Source organism: Adiantum capillus-veneris, chromosome 12 (genome assembly GCF_014529385.1).
Source record: "Adiantum capillus-veneris isolate H3 chromosome 12, ASM1452938v2, whole genome shotgun sequence".
Taxonomy (NCBI): Eukaryota; Viridiplantae; Streptophyta; class Polypodiopsida; order Polypodiales; family Pteridaceae; genus Adiantum; species Adiantum capillus-veneris.
The window spans coordinates 156,352,210-156,376,381 of NC_140942.1; the positions used below are offsets into that span (position 1 = coordinate 156,352,210).

At 45.5% G+C, this 24,172-nt stretch overlaps 1 protein-coding gene across 7 annotated transcripts in view; it reads right to left on the minus strand.

Moving 5' to 3' along the window:
• Positions 1–5,489: 5,489 nt before the first annotated feature.
• LOC147446735 (iron-sulfur protein required for NADH dehydrogenase, mitochondrial-like) overlaps positions 5,490–24,172 on the minus strand; it is a 63,492-nt gene continuing 44,809 nt past the window's right edge. Inside the window, exons 4-7 of one of the 7 annotated variants that reach the window (XM_086525907.1) lie at positions 7,378–7,504; positions 7,120–7,173; positions 6,215–6,333; positions 5,490–6,123 (exon numbers count right to left, since the gene is read on the minus strand). In XM_086525907.1, the coding sequence (XP_086382033.1) occupies positions 5,947–6,123; positions 6,215–6,333; positions 7,120–7,173; positions 7,378–7,504 (477 nt within the window). In that variant the 3' untranslated portion in view covers positions 5,490–5,946. Of the gene's footprint in view, positions 6,124–6,214; positions 6,341–7,087; positions 7,174–7,377; positions 7,505–24,172 lie in introns of those variants that run through there. The other 6 variants (XM_086525908.1, XM_086525906.1, XR_015189904.1 and 3 more) reach the window with 6 other exon arrangements.

Consider the following 24,172-nt stretch of genomic DNA (forward strand, 5'->3'; position numbering starts at 1 on the left):
ATTAGAACCACCAAAAAAACAATGAATTTTTGAACGGAAAACCCAATTCAGGAAGAGACTATTGTTTCACGGGTAGCTGAAAAGACTCCCAGTGCACAAAAGCCTGAAAATACACACAAGGATGACCGCATAGTGTTGAACACAACCGATCAGGAGATAGAGAGTTTTCATCCAGTCATACAGAGGTCTTACGGAAGAGATGAGGATTACAATGAATTTTGGAAACAAAAGAGAGGCAAACTTTGCAAACGAGCTAAGTTGCCAAGCTAATCAGACAAATTGGGAAAAGGACATCAGGAACCCTCCCATAGTGGAATTTGAGGCAGGATCTCAAGTGGACTTGGATCTGCAATCTTACTGGGGAGATGGGGGCTCTGTTAGAACAATGGAGAGCAAACCTCACTCACTGAATACCTTACCTTCATACTTAGGAGAGTATGAAGCAAAATCCAAGATTAGAGCACTTCCCTCACGAAGAATCTCATCAGAAAAAGTCATGGACTCGCAAGGATTGATAGAGATCTTGTCAACACCATGACATGCACTATCACTCTAGCTGAGCTTTTGAGGCTAAGACCACATATGTGGACCACTGTAGAAAATGTTGGAGAATTCGGATAAAAGACCCAACATCGAGACTGAAAGAGGGTATACAAGAGCTGAGTAAACCACAAAAGAACGCTAAGCCTGTACCCTTAAACAAAGTCGAGAATATTGCGAAGGTGAAAGGGGAATACAACCTTACCAGTTGAATTCCAAGGAGTAAACACGATGGCAATACTAGACAGCGAGCTGGGGTAGCCATTGCTACAAAAGAAATCTGAAAAAAATGGGAGAAACCAGCAATAAGAAGGACTAAGTTGAAACTCCAATTAGCAGATGGACACCATGGAGAAACCTATGGTTTATAGAGAAAGTTGTAGTGACTTCTTGCGGCTTTGAATACGAACATACTTTTGCTATTGTCGATTTTGACAAGGAGAATAACTATGATATCATATTGGAAGACCATTCATGAGACAGTTGAAAATGGTCCAAGATTGGGGCTACGATCACATATACCTGAGAAATATGGAAACCACTACACGTGTGAACCTGAAAGACCATAGCTACAAAGATGTGAACCGAACACCGTAGAGGAGTTTGATTCAACTACTTTGGCGGGATCCTAATTTTCAGCTTGGTTAGGTAAACCAAGTATTATGGAAGTGTGGAGCTCGAATGTGGGAAGACTGAAACGAGAAGAATGTGTTTTAGAAAGGGCTATCGAAGACGAAACTTATATAGGAGAACCCTTTCCAGAGGACATGATTGAACCATTAGAATGGACACACATTCTAGCAACCCTAGATGTTTGTGCAATTCCGGATGGTCCCACAACGAAATTTTGCGACAAGAACGGGTACGACATGGTTTCGTACTTCATGTTGAGAACTGTATTCGAAAAAGAAACTGAAAAGAACTATACACTGGAAAAGGAAGATGAAGAGGAGGTATTTCACGACATTCTCGATCATCCTGAGTGGGGAAATGAAGCAGACAACGAGTCAACGAACAAATACCCAGCCTACCTCATCTACTTGGTGGAGGCACCAAAGGAGATTCGGGAGAATGCAACCTTCTGCCCGGTGCCAAGAGTCAGAAGCTGGAAAGAGCATGGCAGGATTGTAGAAAAGAAGCCAAATTGGCTTAATTACCCCAGGATGCCAGGACCAAAGGCAGGAGAGAGAATAGGTAAAGCCTACATGGTGAAAACCCTAACGGGCACCATCAAGCTCTTTACTGGCTCTCCTGACCTTTCGTGTCAGATGCTCAAGAAAATTTGCAGGGCTCTCTTAGCTTGCATTGGAGTGTTCGCGCCAGATAAAGCCACGACCTCGAGTCTACTATCGACGGCCGACACAGTGACTGACATGATGTATGACCTTTGATTGCAGCCTTCTCCAAAAGTGTTGCACCTCCTATACCAGAGGATTATGTTTTTGCCTAGCTTCCACATGCAAACATTCGAAGAAGCTTACTACACCGGCTTTTTCACCCACGAAAGCAAAATATTCGGCCCAACCTTGACCATCGGCAACCTGCGATACGAATCACATTTACAGATGCTCAAGACGACAGGACTTTATTGACCAAGCATAAAGGTCATGTCAGGGACGACATGAACGCGGAGGGGGGGAGTGTTGAGCCAGCAGAGGATCACACCCACATTTTTGCTCACACTCATCATTTTTGTAACCATTGATTGTAATAAATGTTTTTCCGACATTGATTTTGAATTGAGCCATTCATTAAGTAACGGGACTCAATTGAGTTTCCAGCTTGTAATTCCGAAGTAATTTCACTTGCTGATGTAATTAGTTAGAGATGTTCTCATCTCCAAGGCTGAGGTATATAAGCCAAAGTTTTTCTAACCTAAAGGGATTCAGATTATTAATCAAAGTGAGTTTTTGAGCGCCGTGACTGTGTCTGAGAGAGTGAGAGAGAGAGAGAGAGAGAGAGTCTTATCTACTTGCTACGCGAGCTACGGAGCCGCCATTGGAGAAGCGACACCGCCATTGTGTTAGCAACGGCGAGAGCTACGCACTGATACCAAGAGTGCGCGCTATCGGCTTCTATGTGTGGTAAGTTCCTACGAGCTTCGGTGTGAGTTTTCTTCCAACTCGTGTGTCGGAATAGAGCGTGCAGCGTATCTATAGAACCACAACGAGTAGAGCTACGCATTAGTACCATCGGGGTCAAGTTTCGGTCACCTGTATTTTTCGGCCTGTTTTCATACGCGTTTACCGCACGGAGTGATTATAGGTTGATTTTGCAGTTCAAGTCTTTAGGGTGTTGTTCTTACCTAGTACATAGACTTCCCCTTGAGTTTGAGATCGATTCAATGATTTTAGATCCTGTTTCGTATAGCATTCGTTCGTAGTACGAATTTCAATCACTTACGTATTTTAGAACTTAGATTTGACTTCTTTAGTAGTGATTGTCATTAGAAGGTCGAGTAGGTGATTTGACACCCACCTAGTTGTTTCCATGCGCCTGCGGGTCAAGCTTTGTCTTCGTCTGACAAATTCTATTGTTGGTTGAGTTCTCGCTATTTAGCTTCCGCTAGCGGCATAACCGCCTTAACATTCCATGATAAGGATCTCAATAACACTACTATCATGCTGATCTACAAAGTAAAAAAAAGGTGTCTTGATTTTCTATATGATTCTTGGGATATCCTTGCATCATGGCATCTTGTGCAAAGTGGATAATAATTCTTTTGTATGTAAGTGCATAATAGCTTCTCAGAACTTCATAGCTTCCTTCCACTACATGATATGGCATTGAGTGAATGGTCGTTTGGTAGTTGTGGACCAAGATTTGTAAGATGACATTAATAGAAGATGCTTGAGGTGTGGTGTGGACGTGACCTCGTGACAATTCTTAGCATTTGAGGTAATGTCACACCACGACAGGTACATGAGGCCTTGGAGGATGATGCTCTTTTCCAATACAACATGCAAAAGGTAGTATATTTTGCAAGTATATAATGATGTTGCGTTTATTCCTTGTCTGTTTGCCATTGTCACCCCATAATGTGAAATCAAGGAGGGGGTTGTAAGCACCCTTTCTTCTAACATTGTGGTGCAACATAAAGTCATTGTGGCATAAATCAACAATACTTTTTGCATCGTGGCTCTACAATTGTTTTATTTACAAAAAAATTCTTTATGTAGTGCAACAAACGTGAAAAGAGTTTGGGTGCAAAATGTTTAGAGTTGTTTTCATGCTGTGGCATGACAAAATTTTATTATCGTGTCATAACGTCAGAGAGAGCTGTGCATTTTTACCACCTCTCCCTCAAGGAGAACCAAACAACGGAACAATGTGCAACAAAAGAAGGAAAATAATTAAATTAATAATGCAATCATCATCCTCCACGATGGAGAGTTCCCTTGACCTATGGAACGTTGCAATACTCGAAGAAGATAAAAATTAGATGGTATACTTATATTTAAACAATTCTTTCATTTCGTGTCGGTAGTGCATATGTGCAAACTTTCATGTGTATGTACAAACACTTGGTTTTAATGTCTCGTAGCTTGTTGTTTACGATGATAAGTTCATTCCTCATCCCCGTGGATGATGCAAGGGAGACTTGGGAAAGGATTCCTCCCTTAAAAGAGTACTTAAAAGTGTTTGAGCTATCCAAAAAATTTCGTCTTCCATTTCAACTTCTCTGAAAACAAAGCTGTGATTTCTCTTAAAGCATTGAAGATATTTAAGAGAGATTTAAGAGACGCTGCTGTCAGATGGACTGCAGACAAGGTCATGTTGCTAGAAAAGTAATCAGCAATTTTAGTATTTGCTCTATATCCTCACATCTATGGCTTGCACAATCCTTATTGACTGGCATACAAGATCATAGATCCATGACATTTGTCACACTGTGAAAGACATGATCTGCTAATACATAAGTAGCTAGCGCTTTAACTTATAAAGAGACCCTTCAGGCCGAAGCAGATAAAAAAACTCCCTTGTCCGACCTAAAGAAGAGTCCCAGCTTGGTTAGGAGTGGTATCAGCAATTCTTGAGTCGAGATTCCAAATAGGCATGCAGACTCATTCAAGAGCAAGGAGCACCTACACCCCTTACTTCTGGTAGTCTCTATACAATGTCAGATCAGCCTCCCCTACCATTGCCAATGATGCATCAATCTCACACCCTTCAAAGCGAAGCATGCAAAGCGTACCATTGGACCAACACCCTCAGAATGGGTACCAGTAGTGAATGCAGATCTATCACAATGGAGACCAGAAGTTTTCCTGTCTCAGTCGCTCGAGTTTAGCAACCCCCAAAATGATGGCAGACAATTAATAAATACACCTGCCATTTGCCACAACTAATTGAAAGATACTCTTCAACAAAATGATCTTCACATAATAGACACTCCATCTCTTCTTCAAAATAACACAAGCGCAGAGTTTCAGATGGAGTAGCACAACTTGGAGGCGGTGACTAAAAGGAAACAAGCGTAGATGAAATTCTACTAGACTACAGAGCATGGTGCTATTTAGGTTGCATTCTATGAGGAGCATGAGACCAGGTAATGCACTTCTTTTGCTGATTCCTGCATGTTATGAGATGAGGGAGAGATACCACGGCCCTTTTGCACAGGAATTGAGTCAAAATCAAGAAAGCAATATAGTCATCACTTACTCACATCATTGGATTCATCTGGAGACATGGTTTTACAAGAAGTGGCAGGCAACACTAAGCTTTCTTCCATGCATGCATGCCTCAAGAAACTTAAAACGATGATATGGCAATGTACATATTAAGTACTGTGCTTTTCCTAGTTAGGTGGCCTCACCCTCCATCTAGAAGCTGTAGGTAAAAACCTCCACACCTTCTAAAATGCATCCCTTTTCTATAGGTAAAAACCTCCACACCCCTTCTAGAATGCATCCCTTTCAGAACAGTCGAACTCTCGTCATACTCGGGAATTTCATTCTCATGTCTCTCTTTTTGCTTAATCAATGTGTGAGTTTTCTGACACAAAAATAGTGTCAATGATTCAAACGAAGCTTTTGTGGAACTTTAGCAGAAATACATTAATCGCATCACTATGGATGCGATTAATGTATACATAAAACTGTTGCTATCCAGACGAATTACGAAAGTGCTCCATGCTCCTTACCTCAAAAACAAAATTTCACCTCAAGCATCATCTACCAACTATACATGCAGACAACCAATCATCACAGTTCATTCTTGGGCTGATTTTTTAGCTGAATGCATTACTCCAAATCTGGACACATCCTTTTGCTTGCTGCAGATGCTTCAACATGATCTTTCCTATGCAAGATCGAGACTTTGATGTACACAATGCTACTATATGCTAACTGCAATCATAGTTCACATATCCCAAAAAACTTCTGTAAAACTTAATTACTTGGGTACCTAATGTGAAAAAGTAAAGGAGGGAGACTGGCTTGAATTTGACCGTTGTTCTTTCAGCTTCTCTAAAACTCTGCTGGCTATACTCTCATATCTTCTGGCTGCTTCACTGTCTGGAGAAGAAACCACAATAGGCTTGCCAAGGTCAGACATCTCCCTTACTTCAATGTTCAAGGGCACCTTCAGAGAAAATTGTCATTTTCACTAGTCCATTGGTTTTGCAATATGATGAGCAAGAAACAATTTACAAACAAAAGATGTCTGTAAATACCTCCCCTAGTAGCTCGAAGTTCATGTCCTTCGCAGTTGAAGCTACACCTCCACATCCAAAAATATGGGACTTTTCCCCGCAATGAGGACATTTAAAGTAGCTCATGTTCTCAATCAGCCCTAATATCTTTCAAGAAAAACAACAGTGATGTTAGCTTGAAATGAACTTAAAAACCGTGAGGTCATGCAAGAGACCTTTCCATCACCATGACCAAACTCATCTAAAAGCTTGCAACATCGAGTGCAAGCTAAGGCTTCTGTACTGTGTGATGTGTATTAGGAGGGCATCATTCAGGGTGGCTTTAACAACCAGTGGTTCTGGACTTCACACTGAACATGCTCAAGAGGCCTTACAAAACGTGAAAACCCAAGGTTGTATCTTATAACTGTGCATGGAGTGGATGCTTTTAAATGATAAAATGTGTGCAAGGTGTAAAGTTTGATAGCTTAAGAGGGCGGACCCAAGCATGTCGTCAAAACTGTGATCATACCATAGAATATTCAGGATCATGAGCCTAATATACAATTAACTTATATTAGTAAAGACGTGAGCACATGAAATGGTTGAGTTGAAAGTAAGACATGATGTTATCCAAAAGTGTTTGAAAGTCGCAAATTTGCGATGGACAAAGGTGCAACCTTTTCACATGGTAGTTACCAATTAACTTCGACCAGTACACTCTCTTTCAAAGTAATGCTGAACTATTAGAACTGTGATGTGCTAGAAACTAACTTGGTCTTCAATTAAAGATAAAAATTAACGAAATGTACCAGTAACGAAATTTTAAGCTACTAACGTTTTGAGTTACTTGCAACAAACCCTTTCATAACCTTACACTGAGTTCAGAACAGTCCAACATCTTCTAATACTCACAGGAACACGAACTTTCTTGAACATATTCGCACCTCGCCGTGCGTCTATCAAAGCAATGTCCTGTGGTGTCGACACTATCACAGCCCCTGCAAACATAAGCCCCATTGAAATTTAATTCATGACGCAACTGTTTAATATGGTTGAACACCCAAAAAAAGTCTCAAAACAGTTAGCTTGCCATTGCTTGCACAACCATTTAGCAGCATTTGAAGTTTCAAACCTCTTGTCTCTCTTGCTACTTGAATTGAGTAGTCGACATATGTTTAGCAAGAATCTTCAATAACCATTACCTGATAGCTGCAACCTTTGAGATATTGAAATTTGCGCGTCCCCAGTACCCGGAGGCATGTCTACCACCAGCACATCGAGCTCTCCCCATCGAACTCCTCTAATTAATTTTTCAAGAGCACTCATAACCTGATCAGGTAGAGCGCTCTCTCTCTCTCTCTCTCTCTCTCTCTCTCTCTCTCTCTCTCTCTCAAGAGCTCGAGGACATGAAGGATCAGATGAAAGCTCTATGGGAAGGAGATGAACATAAATCGAAAACGGCATCTTCATGGGCGGAACATCTTTTTAAGACACAAGAAAAGGTTGATGAAGCAGAGAAATGGATTGAGGATGCGAAGAAAGGGAAGGCCCAGATGCTCGAGACCACACCTACTTCTACCATTATTAATATGACCATTGAGGCAGAGCAGAAAAGGAAGAATCGGGCTCTGCATGTGCGGGTCACAGGAGTCAAAGACAAAGAGAATGTAGATGAAGAAGTGAAGGAACTACTACAACACATGGGCATCACAGAGCCTACTCACACAAGTGCATGGAGAGTGGGTAAGAAAGGAATCGTTGAGAAGGGAAGGGAAACGTAAAGGATAGGGCACGTATTCTCCGCTTCCCGAATATAGAAATAAGGAAAGAATTTCTAAAGAAGAGAACGCTTAAGAAAACCGGTATTTTCCTGGGAGATGACCTTACATTGGCACAAGTGGCACACATGCAAGAGTTGATGCCAGAGATCAGGGCAGCAAGAGAAAAGGGGAAAATCGCCTTTTATAGAGGAGGGAAAGTAGTGGTTTTGGAAAAGCGCTCATCATGACGGTGCGAGACCTATGGGGCGACGCTCCGGATAGCGGCGTGGAATTGTAATGGATCATATAGGCTAGATGTAGGTGCCTTTGAAGACAGCTTTAGGGACAAAGACAGTTTTCTACTCAGAGACACACCAGATACCGGGACAGTGTATGCCACATGTGAAGGGTTACTTATGGGAAACAACCGGTCGACCAGACAAGAGATTTCTACGGGGTAGCCGGGGTTCAGGAGGAGTAGCAGTCTTATTTATAGAGGAGCTGAAACCACTACTACAGATTATCAGGAAAGATGAGCAAGCAAGGTATATGTGGGTGAGAATGAGAGCCGAGACAGGTAGATTTCTATATATCGCTATATGCTACTTCCCTCCAAGTACCTCAGTCTACTCCTCACCTAAAGGACAGTCCCCTTTTTCCATATTGAATAATGACATGTGGGAGTTCTCTAGCGATGGAGACATCGTTCTCTTAGGAGACTTTAATGCCAGAACGGCCAACTCTCAAGCAGTATTCTATGATACTTCTGAGGAAATGCTTAGAGAAGTTGATTTATCACAGAGGGGGCTTACTAGAAACTCACAGGATAAAGAACACACTGAATATGGGAGACATCTCATGGAGATGGCAACTATACATGGTTTGGCCATACTTAATGGTCTAGAGAATTTCCCGTTATCCGGGGGATTCACATGCTTCCCGCACAGGCATGGGGCCAGTACAGTGGATTATGTCATGACTTCACCAAGCTTTATTTCTAGTATCGAGGACTTTAAGGTGGGACCTAGACCGGTTGGGATTGCAGTGGATCATGCTCTCTTGACCTTATCAATCTCCTTCCAATACAATGCCTCTCAAGTACAAAGGAAGAAGACACACACAAGATATACTTTCACGCCAGAGACTGATTCAATCTATGTGGAAAAGATCTATAATAGGATGTGGGCAGCCGAGCCAGTATATACTGTAGAGGAGATTACTTCTCAGTTAACAGAGATACTACATGGAGCAGCACAAGAGGCATACCCACATACTCAACCTGATCAGAAAAGAGGATCTGGGAACATGCCTCAAAACAGTTGGTATGACGAGGAATGCAGAGAGAGGAGAACCCAAGTCCAGAAAGAGCTTACACTTGGGATCATCACATATAAGCAGTCTCGGATTGCTCTTCGGCGTATAGTACGTCGCAAGAAAAGGGCATTTTTAGCCAAACTGGAGAAGGATTTATATCAACTCTTCTTGAGTCAGGACTCACATGAGGCCTAGCGCTTATTTCACGAGCACTCACCGCCTCCGACGATTGCTTCTCCTGAGATTTGGGGTCAATATGTAACATCATTATATATGGTATCTGGCCAGCCTCCATTACCAGATCCACTAGAGCCATGCCCTGCTACTAGTACTTTCTTTACTACAGCAATGGTGAAAAAAGCCATTGATAAGATGAAGACAAGAAGAGCATATGATCATGATGGTTTAGTAGCAGAACATCTGATCCATGCCAGGGATCTACTTTCAGAAGTCCTTGCTCGTCTGTTTAATCGGGTCATGTGTGAAGGATTACCTAAATCTTGGAAATTATCTACTATCGTACCTATTTTCAAGTCGGGGGATCCTATGATACCCGTGAACTACCGTACCATTATGGTAGGTCACACATTGACCCGACTGTACGCATCCATTCTTTAACAAAAATTGAGTAGATGGGCAGAGAATGAGGGCATAAGGGCAACAGGACAAGCTGGATTCAGAAGGGGTTATTCCACTTTAGATCATATTCTTACGCTCAGAGCCATTATTGAGGAAGGAAGAGCAAACGGGAGAAGGATGTATTGTTGCTTTGTGGATTTTCGGAAAGATTTTGATACAGTACCAAGGGCCAGATTGATGCGCAAGATGCAAGAGTTAGGGGTCCCCAAAGAGATTATTTGGGGGATCATGGCCTTATACGGGTCAGTAACTGGTTATGTACGTACTCCAAAAGGGGATTCCGACATTGTTCATTCCACCGTTGGAGTAAAGCAGGGATGCCCACTGTCCCCTACTTTATTTGGTATGTACATAGATGAGGTATCAGATTACATTGATAGAGAGGGTGACAGAGGTGCTCAACTTGCAGGGTCATGGATCCCTTTGTTGTTGTATGCAAATGATATTGTATTGATAGCACAATCACCAGATGGAATGCAGAGGCAGCTAGATGCATTACATAAATTCGCGGAGGACAGTGGACTGTCGGTAAACTTGGGTAAAACCAAAGTTATGGTGTTTAACACCACACCGCAGTGGGTTAGGAGATCGGAACCTACATTGGTATATGGCCAGGATACAGTAGAGTACACAGATGCATACACATACCTTGGTGTGGTATTTGCAGGACCGAAGTTTACTCTTAAGAAAGCAGCGGATGCTAGATTATCCAGAGCCTCTGCGGCCTTGGGAGGGTTGGAGAGGATGTGTTCACAAGTGTAGTTTCAGGAACGACGAACAAAACTTTGGCTCTTTGATACTGTGGTGGCTTCGGCTATGCTTTATGGGGTCCAGATTTGGGGACCATCTGTGGATCAGGATAATTGGAAGTCAATGGAGAGACCTTTGGTATCTATGATTTCCCGAATGATTAGATCCAAGGCCTCCGTACCACACGCGATTACCCGAGCGGAACTAGCTGCCCCTCCGATAGAAATTGAAGCTCTTACCAGATCAGTGTCCTTTACATGGTTTGTGGGATACAAATAATTGCCGATATACTAGATTGGCCCTCGAATCCTCTCGACAATTAGCAATGAAAGGGGATACATCATGCTGGTATGCGCAACTGTCCTCGTGGTTTCAGAGACACGGGTTCAGTATGGAAAGATTACCCCCATTCCAATACTCTCTTGAGGCTCCATTACTGGCAATTACACGAACGGAGATTAATAAAATCATCCGACGAGATCTTATACAGTTGGATACTAAGAGGACATGGGTAGACCCTACACAAGAATTGGGCACGAAGATGGCCGACTACAAAGAACACTTCCTATAGCTATCTGAAGATGGATTTGTGATTCGCCCGAGCTACATGGATACCCACCTGTCTCATGGTTTGAGATGTGCTATTGGTCAGATTCGTACATCCTCACACCAGTTGGAAATTGAATTTGGCAGATTTAGGGGATTCCCACCTGAGAGCAGAATTTGCAAGTTATGCGGAATGGAGCCGGAGACAGAATTACACTACATATGCCACTGCACAGTATACTATGAGATACGTGGGCGTTTCCATTGCCTATTTAAAGAAGGCTTTGGACCTCTAGATAGAATCATGCAGTACCAAGATCAAAGATGCTTAGGCTTGTACCTACTGGAACTACATCGGCACAGGGATAATCTAATGAGAAGACAAAGAGCAATACAGCCTCAGAGGCAGATCACAGATTTCTTCGGATCGAGAGAAGCAGGAGTGGAAGGAGAAGCAAGAGGCCAGCAGCCAGCACAAAGGAGTACCCACATTCATACCAAAGGCACCCTAATTGACAGAGCGATTGAGCTTAGGAAATCGAGACGACCACCACCAAGATGCAGAAGCACACTTCACCGGAGGAGACTACAACAAAGGATTAGAAGCATTCTAGCCAGACACCCAGAATGCTCCTAAGAAGTTTATTTAATACTTTGTATTTAGTTTTTCACATTCACATTTATTTTCACACTTAGTACTTTAGTACTAAGGTACCCAGACATTGTAACAGATTCACCACTTTTGTATTAGTTTGGTCTCATAGGTCATTCTGGCCTTTTGAAGACGTTAATATAACATTTCATTTCAGATCTCTCTCTCTCTCTCTCTCTCTCTCTCTCTGACTTGGTATCAGATACACCGCATTGTAACTTCCTGGTCTCATAGGTCACTTTGGCCTTTTGAAGACGTTAATATAACATTTCATTTCATTTCATCTCTCTCTCTCTCTCTCTCTCTCTCTCTCTCTCTCTCTCTCTCTCTCTCTCTCTCTCTCTCTCTCTCTCTCTCTCTCTCTCTCTCTCTCTCTCTCTCTCTCTCTCTCTCTCATGGTTGCAGACACATGGCTTCACCATGGACAGGCTGCCTCCTTTTCAGTACTCTCTACAGGCACCCTTGATGTCTCTGACACGGGTGGAGATTACTAGAGTCATTCGTCGGGATCTGATCCAGCTGGACACGAGGAGGACATGGACAGGCTGCCTCCTTTTCAATACTCTCTACAGGCACCCTTGATGTCTCTGACACTGGTGGAGATTACTAGAGTCATTCGTCGGGATCTGATCCAGCTGGACACGAGGAGGACATGGATAGAGCCGGTACAGGAGTTGGGCACGAAGATGGCTTTCTTTAGAGAGCATCTTCTCCACCTCACAGGGGATGGGTTTGTGATTCGACCTAGCTATATGGACACACATCTTTCTCATGGCTTGCGTTGTGCCATTGGCCAGATACGCACATCCTCACATCAGCTCGAGATTGAGACTGGCAGATTCAGAGGGATACCAGCAGATAGCAAGATATGCCGCTTATGTCATCTAGAGCCAGAGACAGAGTTACATACATATGTCATTGCACAATGTACTATGAGATAGAGGCCGTTTTCATTGTCTATTCAGAGAGGGTTTTGGGCCTCTATCTAGGGTCATGAGCTATGAGGATCAGAGATGTCTTGGACTGTATCTACTTGAGTTACACAGGCACAGAGACACTTTACAGACGAGAGCTGGAGAGAGACGGTCCCAGAGACAGATTATAGATTTCTTTACACTAGATATTGGACCCCCAGAGGAGCAGCAAGAGGAGCAGACACCATTGCAGAGCTCTGCCCGCACTCATACTACCGCTACTTGCATTCTCATAGACCGAGCATTGGAGCTAGGGAGATCTAGACGCCCACGATTGAGGGGAGGATCTACACAACATCGATGGAGACTACAGCAGAGGATTCGAGCCATACTCTCTCGCCGTCCAGAGTGCAGATGAGGATGGATCTCCACCATATCTTCCCCCCTTCTTTCATTGTACTACACTTTGTATTTTGTTTCAGTTCTTTTTGATTCCGAACATGGTATCAAATTCACTATGTTGTAACGGCTTGGTCTCATAGGTCATTTTGGCCTTTTGAAGACATTAATATATCATTTCATTTCATCTCTCTCTCTCTCTCTCTCTCTCTCTCTCTCTCTCTCTCTCTCTCTCTTTTTGCCGCTTGTGTGCGGGCATGTACTCAAACTCCAACGCAAGGTGAAGCAGCAAGCAAGGCAACAAAACGTGAAGCTGGACTAGCAGTGAGCAGCACGTACAGCAAAGCTGAACCACACGACCATGGAGGAGATTGATGAGATCCACCAACGACCAATGCTGAATCTTTTGTGATTTAGCTATCCCACCTAGCTGCTTAGCTCACACCTAGCAGTTTAGGATTCCATAGTATTTTATTTTGTCATTTTTGTTACTCTGACCTTGTATCAGATCCACCACACTTTAACTTTCTGGTCTCATAGGTCACTTTGGCCTTTTGAAGATGTTAATATAACATTTCATTTCTCCCTCTTGTCAGAGAGCTACATTGTATCAGCCCACACCCCCCCCCCCCCCACCTTGTATCCCCCTTTGTATCAGCTTTCACCCACCCCCTACCCACTATTTTCTTTTCAATTCTTTGTACTTTTTGTACCCAGACCTGGTATTGGATTCACCACATGTAACCTTTTGGTCTCATAGGTCATTTTGGCCTTTTGCATACGTTAATATACATTTCATCTCTCTCTCTCTCTCTCTCTCTCTCTCTCTCTCTCTCTCTCTCTCTCTCTCTCTCTCTCTCAAGTGTGGTAGATTGGTTATGCCATTTCCCTCTTGAATAACTAGTCTTGAGTTCAACTCTCCTCGTCGGATAGATTTTATGGATAGATCTTTAAGATCTTTTGGGATAGTTTCCTATGATGTTAAAATTCTCTTCTTCTTGGGTGTGTGGGTGTGTGTGTGCGCGCTCTAATAAAAAGAGGAAAATGGTATAACCTTTCTATCACCAAGTCTGGTAGATTGGTTATGCCATTTCCCTCTTGAATAACAAGCCTTGAGTTCAACTGGCCTCGTCGGATTTCTCTTGGGATAGTTTCCTACGACATTAAAATTCTCTTCTTCTTCTCTTCTTTCTCTTCCCTCTCTCTCTCTCTCTTCTCTCTCTCTCTCTCTCTCTCTCCCCCCCCCCCCCCCCCCCCCCCCCTAGCTACTTTCTTCTTATTCTCACCCCCTTTTTCCATCTTATTATTTTTCATTCTGTCATTTTGTCATCTTTTACTCCTGACTTTGTTCAGATCCACATTCCCTCTTTTTCTCTCTCTCTCTCTCTCTCTCTCTCTCTCTCTCTCTCTCTCTCTCTCTCTCTCTCTCTCTCCCCCTCTCTCTCCTCTCCCCCCCCCCCCCCCCCCCCCCCAGCTAGCTACTTAGCTGCTTAGTTCACACCTAGCAGTTTGGATTCCATAGTATTTTATTTTGTCATTCTGTCATTTTGTCATCTTGTTACTCTGACTTTGTATCAGATCCACCACATTGTAACTTTCTGGTCTCATAGGTCACTTTGGCCTTTTGAAGACGTTAATATAACATTTCATTTCATTTCCCCTCTCTCTCCCTCTCTCTCTCTCTCTCTCTCTCTCTCTCTCTCTCAGCCCAGTGCACCATTGCTGCTGCTCTGTAGCGTGCTCACCTGCTGCTGCTGCTGCTCCACACCAATAACGTGCTCTCTCTCTCTCTCTCTCTCTCTCTCTCTCTCTCTCTCTCTCTCCCTCAGCCCAGTGCTCCCCTTGTCCCCCCTCAGCCCATCGCCCAACTCTCCTCCTGAGCCCAGCATTCAACGTCAATCTTTTGCGCAGGTACAAAGTTACGCGTCAGCAGTTATCGATTAAAAACCCCAAAAAACCTTAGGACAGAAAATCAGCCGTAGATAACCCTTTCATCAAGCATGGGGGCTACTTAAACACAGAGGTTGCTTAAGCAAGGAGGGGGGCTGCTTGCTTCTCTCTCTCTCTCTCTCTCTCTCTCTCTCTCTCTCTCTCTCTCTCTCTCTCTCTCTCCTCTCTCTCTCTCTCTCTCTCTCTCTCTCTCTCTCTCCTCTCTCTCTCTCTCTCTCAGAGTTACAGGGAAATAAAAAACAGGAAAATCCCCCAATTTTCAGTTGGAGATTTTTGAAAAGAGGCAAAACAACTCTGACAAAAACTCTGCAGAAAATCAGAAAAGCAAACATCAAGAATGTATGATTGATTTGGGGAAACCCTATGTATACATTATGCGGGACAGGGATGTATGTGTGATGTGGACATAGTGGGTTGACTTGGCAGAAGTGCAGATTGTATTTTTGATGGAGGTCATGACTGCTTCGCCGGTGTGTAAGCCCCATCCAAAGGCAACCTTTGTGCTTACAAACAAACGGATTACACAAATGGAGAGGGAGATGAGAGACTAGAAAGCAGATATGGAGGGATGGTGGCAAGAGAAGGCCAACCTTCTTCAAATGTTTCTCAACTAAGGCGCGCAGTGGAAGAAAGAGAAAGAGGACCTGCACGCAGAGCTACAAGCACTTAAGGCGGACTCCAAAGCACTTAAAGAAGAGGTCTCAAGTCTCAAGCGAGAACTTGCTGATAGAGCGAGTAGTGGACTAGAGGAGGGGGAATTTCAGCCTTCGGTAGTAGAGGAAATCAAGGTCATCAAAGAGCAGGTACGGATGATCAAAGAGGAGGAGAAACAAAAGATGGTAAAGACGTCTTCGTGGATGGATGTGATCACGAAGACGCAAAAGAAGGCGGATGAGGCCGAGAAGTGGATAGAAGTCGCTAAGAAAGGCAAAGGGAAAGAAACCACTTCTGTCCCCACTCCTACAACCATCAACATGACTCTAGAAGAAGAACAGCGAAGGAAAACTAGAGCTTTGCATATAAGAGTAACCGGCCTAAAAGACCGAGATGATGTGGAAGGGAAAGTTGAAGAACTTCTCTGCATGATGGGTAGTGAGGCTACTCATACAAAGGCATGGAGGGTGGGGAAGAAGACACAAGGCAATGGGGAGACTTCAAAATGGAGAGCTTTAATCATCCGTTTCCCATCCATGGAGGCAAAGAAGGACTTCTTGAAGAAGCGTCCTACACTAAAGAAAAAGGGCATATTCCTTGGAGATGACCTCACTCACACACAGCTTGCGCATATGAGACACATCAGGCCCTGGGCAGTCTATGCCTCACATTAGTGGATATAGATGGGAGACTGCCTATAGACAGGAGACACGATCAGAGCACAGAGGGCGAGGATCAGGAGGAGTGGCAGTGTTATTCAGGGAGGAGTTGCAGCCATTGATACATATAGCCCGCAAAGATGAGCAAGCTAGGTACATGTGGGTGAGACTGAGAGCAGAGACAGACAGATATCTTTACATTGCTATTTGCTACTTTCCCCCGAGCACGTGAGTGTATGCACCACCCAGAGGACAGTCCCCTTTCTCTATTTTGGATGATGACATATGGGAGTTCTCTAGAGATGGTGACATCATCATTCTAGGGGATTTCAATGCTAGGATTGCCCATCATCAGACAGTATTTTATGATACTTCAGAGGAGATGCTGAGAGAGCTGGATGCTGCAAAGACAGGCCTATCCAGACTATCACAAGATGGAGAACACACTGAGTATGGACGACACTTGATAGACATGGGGACTGCACATGGATTGGCCATCTTGAATGGCCTACAGAGATTTCCCGCTTCAGGGGGTTTTACATGCTTTCCACACAGACATGGAGCCAGCACAGTGGATTATGTCATGGCACAGCCGAGCTTCATCTCTAGTATCCAGGATCTCACGGTTGGACCCAGACCTGTTGGTGTGGCAGTGGATCATCCTCTTGTGTCAATGACCATCTCTTTTCAGTTTAGTGTAGCACACAGGCTACGGACAGTAGCCCCTACTTGCTACACCTTCACGCGGGAGACAGACTCTGTATACATAGATGGGATCTACAAACGCCTATGCACAGAGGAGCCAGGGCGACCTCTGGAGGAGCTTACTACTATATTGACACAGACACTACATGATGCAGCAGCAAAGGCATACCCACATACCAAGCCTTAGTAGAGACGCCGTTCGGGGAGCATGCCCCAGAACAGTTGGTATGATGAATGCCGGGACACTAGAGCTAGACTTCAGAGGGAGGTGCTTTTGGGGGACATCACTCACAGACAGTCACAGATTGACTTCCAACGCCTAGTGCGGCGGAAGAAGAGGGCATTTTTGGCTCGGCTAGAGCAGGATCTATATCAGCTATTCTTGAGTCAGGACTCACGTGAGGCATGGTGGCTCTTTCAGGAGCACTCCCCCCCCCCCCCCCCCCCCCCCCCCCCCCGCCCCGCCATCACTTCTACAGAGGACTGGGGCCAGTACGCATCATCTCTGTACACAGTTCCTGAGCAGCCCCCCCTTCTCGACCCTCCCGATCCATGCCCACACACATGTGCTTTTTTCACCATGGAGATGGTGAGGAAGGCCATTGACAGGATGAGGACTGGAAGAGCATACGATCATGATGGTTTAGTGGCTGAGCGTTTCACGCATGCCAGAGATCTACTAGCAGAGCTTCTAGCAATGATGTTTAACCGTGCCATGTGTGAGGGCTTGCCTGATACTTGGAGCCTATCTACTATTGTACCTATCTTCAAGTCGGGAGACCCTATGGAGCCTGGGAATTATCGCACTATCATGATTGGACACACATTGGCACGGTTGTACGGATCTATTCTTGAGGAGCAGCTGAGTAGATGGGCAGAGAGGGAGGGGATACGCGCAGCCGGGCAGGCAGGGTTCAGGAGGGGTTTTTCTACTCTTGACCATATCTTGACACTCAGAGCCATCATTGAGGAGGGTAGATCGCGTGGGAGACGGATCTATTGTAGCTTTGTGGATTTCCACAAAGCATTTGACACAGTGCCTAGAGCTAGATTGATGCGCAGATTACAGCAAATGGGAGTACCCACAGAGCTCATTTGGGGGTCATGGCATTATACAGGTCAGTAGTGGGGCAGGTACGCACCTCAGAGGGTCTATCCACACCGATTCACTCCACTATTGGGGTGAAGCAGGGCTGCCCGCTCTCTCCTACTCTATTTGGTATGTATGTGGATGAGGTTTCTGACTACATTGAGAGAGATGGTGATAGAGGTGCACAGCTGGCAAGGACATGGATTCCATTATTGTTATATGCTGATGATATTGTGTTGATCTCCGACTCTCCGGTGGGGATGCAACGTCACTTGGATGCTTTGAATAGGTTTGCTCAGGAAAGTGGTTTGTCCGTCAACCTTGGTAAAACCAAGGTCAGTGGATCAGGAGGTCAGCGCCAGCATTCACATACGGCCAGGAGACTGTGGAGTATACAGATGCGTACACTTACCTCGGAGTGGTTTTTAGTGGGCCAGCATTTTCATTGAGGAGGGCAGTAGAGACTAGACTGACCAGAGCCCATGCAGCATTGGGTAGATTGGAAAGGATGTGTTCACAGGTTCAGTTTCAGGAGCCTCGGACGAAGCTCTGGCTCTTTGACACTCTGGTGGCTTCTGCATTGCTTTATGGAGCTGAGATTTGGGGACCTTCATTGGATCATCACGGGAGGACAGGCCGCAGTGATGGATGGGGGGACATGGAGAAGCCTCTGGTCTCTATGATCTCGCGGATCATTAGAGCCAAGGCCTCAGTACCACGTGCTATTGTTCGAGCAGAGCTAGCTGCCCCCCCACTAGTGGTTGAGGCGCTCACCAGATCTGTCTCCTTCATACACCGCATGTGGGAACTTCCCAGGTTAGCCATGCAGGGAGATATAGATGCTGGTATGGGGAGATGACATCATGGTTTCAGGCGCATGGGTTCAGCATAGACAGATTGCCTCCCTTCCAGTACTCACTGGATGCTCCCTCTTTGACTCTTCACAGTCCGAGATCACCAGGCTCATCCGCGAGGACTTGACTCAGCTAGACACCAGGAGGACATGGATACAGCCAGCACAGGAGCTGGGCACGAAGATGGCTTTCTACAGAGAGCATCTCCTCCAGCTTACAGTTGATGGTTTTGTGACGAGGCCCAAATACATGGACACCCACTTGTCTCATGGGATACGATGTGCTATCGGCCAGATACGCACACCTTCACACCACCTGCGGATCGAGACTGGGAGATACAACGGAGTACCAGTAGAGGCCAGGACATGCCCCCTGTGTGACATCGAGCCTAAGACAGAGTTGCACTACACATGCCATTGCCCCATCTACTACGAGATACGAGGCCGCTTCCATTGCTTGTTCAGAGAGGGCTTTGGACCATTCTCCAGAGTCATGCAGTACGAGGATCAGAGATGCTTGGGTTTGTTTTTGCTCGAGCTACGCAGACACAGAGAGAGCCTGATGAGAGGAGAGGCTACCCACTCTCAGAGACTGATCACAGATTTCTTTAGAGCTGCCACTAGACACCCGTAGGAGTTACTACCACAGCAGAGCTCATCGCCTCACACGAGAGGCACAGTGATCGACCGAGCGACTGAGCTGGGGAGATCCAGACGCCCACGATTGCGGAGGACTACACAGCATCGGTGGAGGCTGCATCAGAGGATTCAGATCACTTAGGCTCGACATGCACGACGCCCGGTCAGACTACTGACCATGGAGGAGATTGATGAGATCCGCCAGCGACCGATGCTGGATCTCTTGTGATCTAGCTATCCCAACTAGCTGCTTAGTTCATACCTAGTAGTTTAGGATTCCAAAGTATTTTATTGTGACATTTGTCATTTGATTTTCATTTTTGTCATGTTGTTACTCTGACTCTGACTTTGTATCAGATCCACCACATTGTAACTTTCTGGTCTCATAGGTCACTTTGGCCTTTTGAAGAGGTTAATATAACATTTCATTTCATTTCATCTCTCTCTCTCTCTCTCTCTCTCTCTCTCTCTCTCTCTCTCTCTCTCTCTCTCTCTCTCTCTCTCTCCAAGCCCCTGGCCAACTGTTGCCACATGTGGTGGGATACAAATGGGAGACAGCCCACAGAACAGTCACGAGATCTGAGCATGGGAGTAGAGGTTCAGGAGGAGTAGCGGTGTTGTTTAGGGAGGAGCTACAGCCACTACTACATATTGTACGGAGAGATGATCAGGCTAGATACATGTGGGTGAGGCTGAGAGCTGACACAGGTCGATTTCTATATATTGCTATATGTTACTTCCCCCCTAGTACGTCAGTATATGCTGTATCCAGAGGCGTCGCTTTCTCAATTCTAGATGATGATATATGGGAGTTTTCTAGGGATGGTGATATCATCCTCCTAGGAGACTTCAATGCTCGAACGGGCAACTGTCAGACAGTCTTCTACGACACTTCAGATGAGATGCTTAGAGAGTTGGATGTGGGTGAGCTGGGTTTGACAGATGCTCACATGACAGAGAGCAGACTGAGTATGGAGATACCTCACGGAGATGACGACTACACATGGGCTAGCCATACTTAATGGCTTACAGCGGTTTCCTGGAGCAGCAGCTTCACATGCTTTCCACACAGACATGGGCCAGTACAGTGGACTATGTTATGACACAGCCGAGCTTTATTCCTTGTATTCAGGATTTCACAGTGGGAGCCAGACCAGTGGGCGTAGCAGTGGATCATGCTCTCTTGACACTGTCCGTATCTTTTCAGTTTAGTACAGCCCAGAAATCAGAGGCAGGTCACACACCCGTTATACATTTACACCAGAGACTGACTCAGTTTATACAGAGCGATCTGGGATCGTCTATGCACAGTTTGCTCCAGGCCTCTCAGTAGAGGAGTGCACTACTTTACTGACTGAGACACTACATGATGCAGCATCAGAGGCATACCCACACACTCAACCGGATCGGAGGCGACATTCTGGGAGCATGCCCCAGAATAGTTGGTATGATGAGGAGTGCAGAGAGATGAGAGCCCAGCCTTCAGAGGGATCTTCATTTAGGAGTCATCACCTACAGACAGTCGCGGATTGCTTTCCGGCGCGTTGTGCGAAAGAAGAAACGAGCTTACCTGGCCCAGATGGAGCGAGACTTGTATCAGTTGTTCTTGAGTAGAGACTCAGGCGAGGCATGGCGACTCTTCCATGAGCACTCCCCTCCCCCAGTGATTACTTCTCCTGATGAGTGGGGCCAGTATGCGACATCGTTATATACGGTTCCTGGCAGGATCCCCTTCCAGATCCTACAGAGCCATGTCCACCTACGAGCACCTTCTTTACCACTGAGATGGTAAAGAGAGCCATTGACAGGATGAGGACCAGGAGGGCTTACGATCATGACGGTCTAGTAGCGGAGCACTTTATACATGCTAGGGATATGCTGATGGAGGTTCTTGCAGTGTTGTTCAATCGTGCCATGTGTGAGGGATTACCTGAGACTTGGAGGTTGTCTACTATTGTGCCTATATTCAAGGCACGTGATCCTACAGAGCCTGGAAATTACCGCACTATTATGGTTGGACACACACTGGCACGATTGTATGCATCCATTATTGAGCAGCAATTGAGTAACTGGGCAGAGGGTGAGGGTGTACGGGCAAAGGGACAGGCAGGTTTCAGGAGGGGGTTTCTCCACTCTTGACCATATTCTGACACTCAGGTATCATTGAGGAGGGCAGGTCACATGGGAGACGGATTTATTGTAGCTTTGTGGATTTCCGCAAAGCATTTGACATGGTACCGAGAGCTCGACTGATGCGCAGACTGCAGGAGATGGGGGTGCCCACAGTGTTGATTTGGGGATTATGGCTTTATACAGATCAGTGATGGGACATGTACGCACCCCAGAGGGGATATCTGACTTAGTTCACTCCACTATCGGGGTGAAACAGGGTTGCCCATTGTCTCCTACTCTATTTGGTATGTATGTTGATGAGGTGTCTGATTACATTGACAGAGAGGGTGATAGAGGTCCCCAGCTGGCAGGGACGTGGATCCCATTGTTGTTATATGCTGATGATATTGTCTTGATCTCTGACTCACCAGAGGGTATGCAGCGACAGTTGGATGCATTACACAGTTTTGCAGAGGATAGTGGATTGTCTGTAAACCTTGGTAAAACCAAGGTCATGGTGTTTAACACCACACCGCAGTGGATCAGGAGATCGGCACCGACCTTCACGTATGGTCAAGAGATTGTGGAGTATACAGATGCATACACTTACCTTGGGATAGTCTTCACTGGGCCGAGGTTTTCTTTGGGGAGAGCAGCAGAGACTAGACTGACCAGAGCTTATGCGGCCTTGGGAGGCTTGGAGAGGATGTGTTCGCAGGTTCAGTTCCAGGAACCTCGGACAAAGTTATGGCTCTTTGATACTTTAGTAGCCTCAGCTATGATGTATGGGGTACAGGTATGGGGACCTTCTGTAGGCCAGGATGGTTGGAGACGTATGGAGAGGCCCTTGGTATCTATGATCTCCCGATTGATTAGAGCCAAGGCCTCTGTACCTCACACGATCATTCGAGCAGAGCTAGCTGCCCCCCCCATGGAGATTGAGGCGCTTACCAGATCAGTGTCCTTTGTGCAAAGCCTATGGGATACTACTAGAGACAGATATGCTAGACTGGCCCTTGAGTCTTCCAGACAGTTAGCTCTACAGGGGGACACTTCATGCTGGTATGCACAGATGACTTCATGGTTTCAGACGCATGGCTTCACCATGGACAGGTTGCCCCCTTTCCAGTATTCTCTTCAGGCACCCTCGCTGTCTCTTACACGGGTGGAGATCACTAGACTCATTCGTCAGGACCTGATCCAGCTCGACACCAGGAGGACATGGATAGAGCCGCCTCAGGAGTTGAGCACGAAGATGGCTTTCTATAGAGAGCATCTTCTCCACCTCACATGAGATGGGTTTGTGATTCGACCCAGCTACATGGACACACATATGTCTCATGGTTTGCGTTGTGCCATTGGTCAGATACGCACATCCTCACATCAGCTCGAGATTGAGACTGGTAGATTCAGAGGGATACCAGCAGACAGCAGGATATGCCGATTATGCCAGAGAGAGCCAGAGACAGAGTTGCACTACATATGTCATTGCACAGTGTTCTATGAGATACGGGGGCGTTTCCACTGCTTATTCAGAGAGGGTTTTGGTCCTCTATCTAGGGTCATGAGTTATGAGGATCAGAGATGTCTTGGACTATATCTACTTGAGTTACACAGGTATAGAGACACTTTACTGGGGAGAGCTAGAGAGAGGCAGTCCCAGAGACACATTACAGATTTCTTTTCACTAGATATGGGACAGCCAGAGGAGCAGCCACCATTGCAGAGCTCGTCCCACACTCATTCGACCACTACTGGCACTCTCATCGACCGAGCATTGGAGCTACAGAGATACAGACGACCGCGACTGAGGAGAGGAGCTACACAGCATCGACAGAGACTACAACAGAAGATTCGAGCCATACTCTCTCGACATCCAGAGTGCAGATGAGGATGGATCCTCACCATTTCTTCCATCTTTGTTTCACACACTGTTACATCCAGTTTACCGGGTACCTATTGTATCAGCTGCTACACCCACGTAGTTTTAGATTGTAGTAGTAGTAGTAGTATTTTGTTCCACTTCTAGTTCTTTTCTAGTTCTTTTGTACCCAGACATGGTATTAGATTCACTATTTTGTAACTGATTGGTCTCATAGGTCATTTTGGCCTTTTGAAGACGTTAATATAACATTTCATTTCATTTCATTTCTCTCTCTCTCTCTCACAGAGCTCATTTGGGGGGTCATGGCATTATACAGGTCAGTAGTGGGGCATGTACGCACCTCAGAGGGTCTATCCACACCGGTTCACTCCACTATTGGGGTGAAGCAGGGCTGCCCGCTCTCTCCTACTCTATTTGGTATGTATGTGGATGAGGTTCCTGACTACACTGAGAGAGATGGTGATAGAGGTGCACAG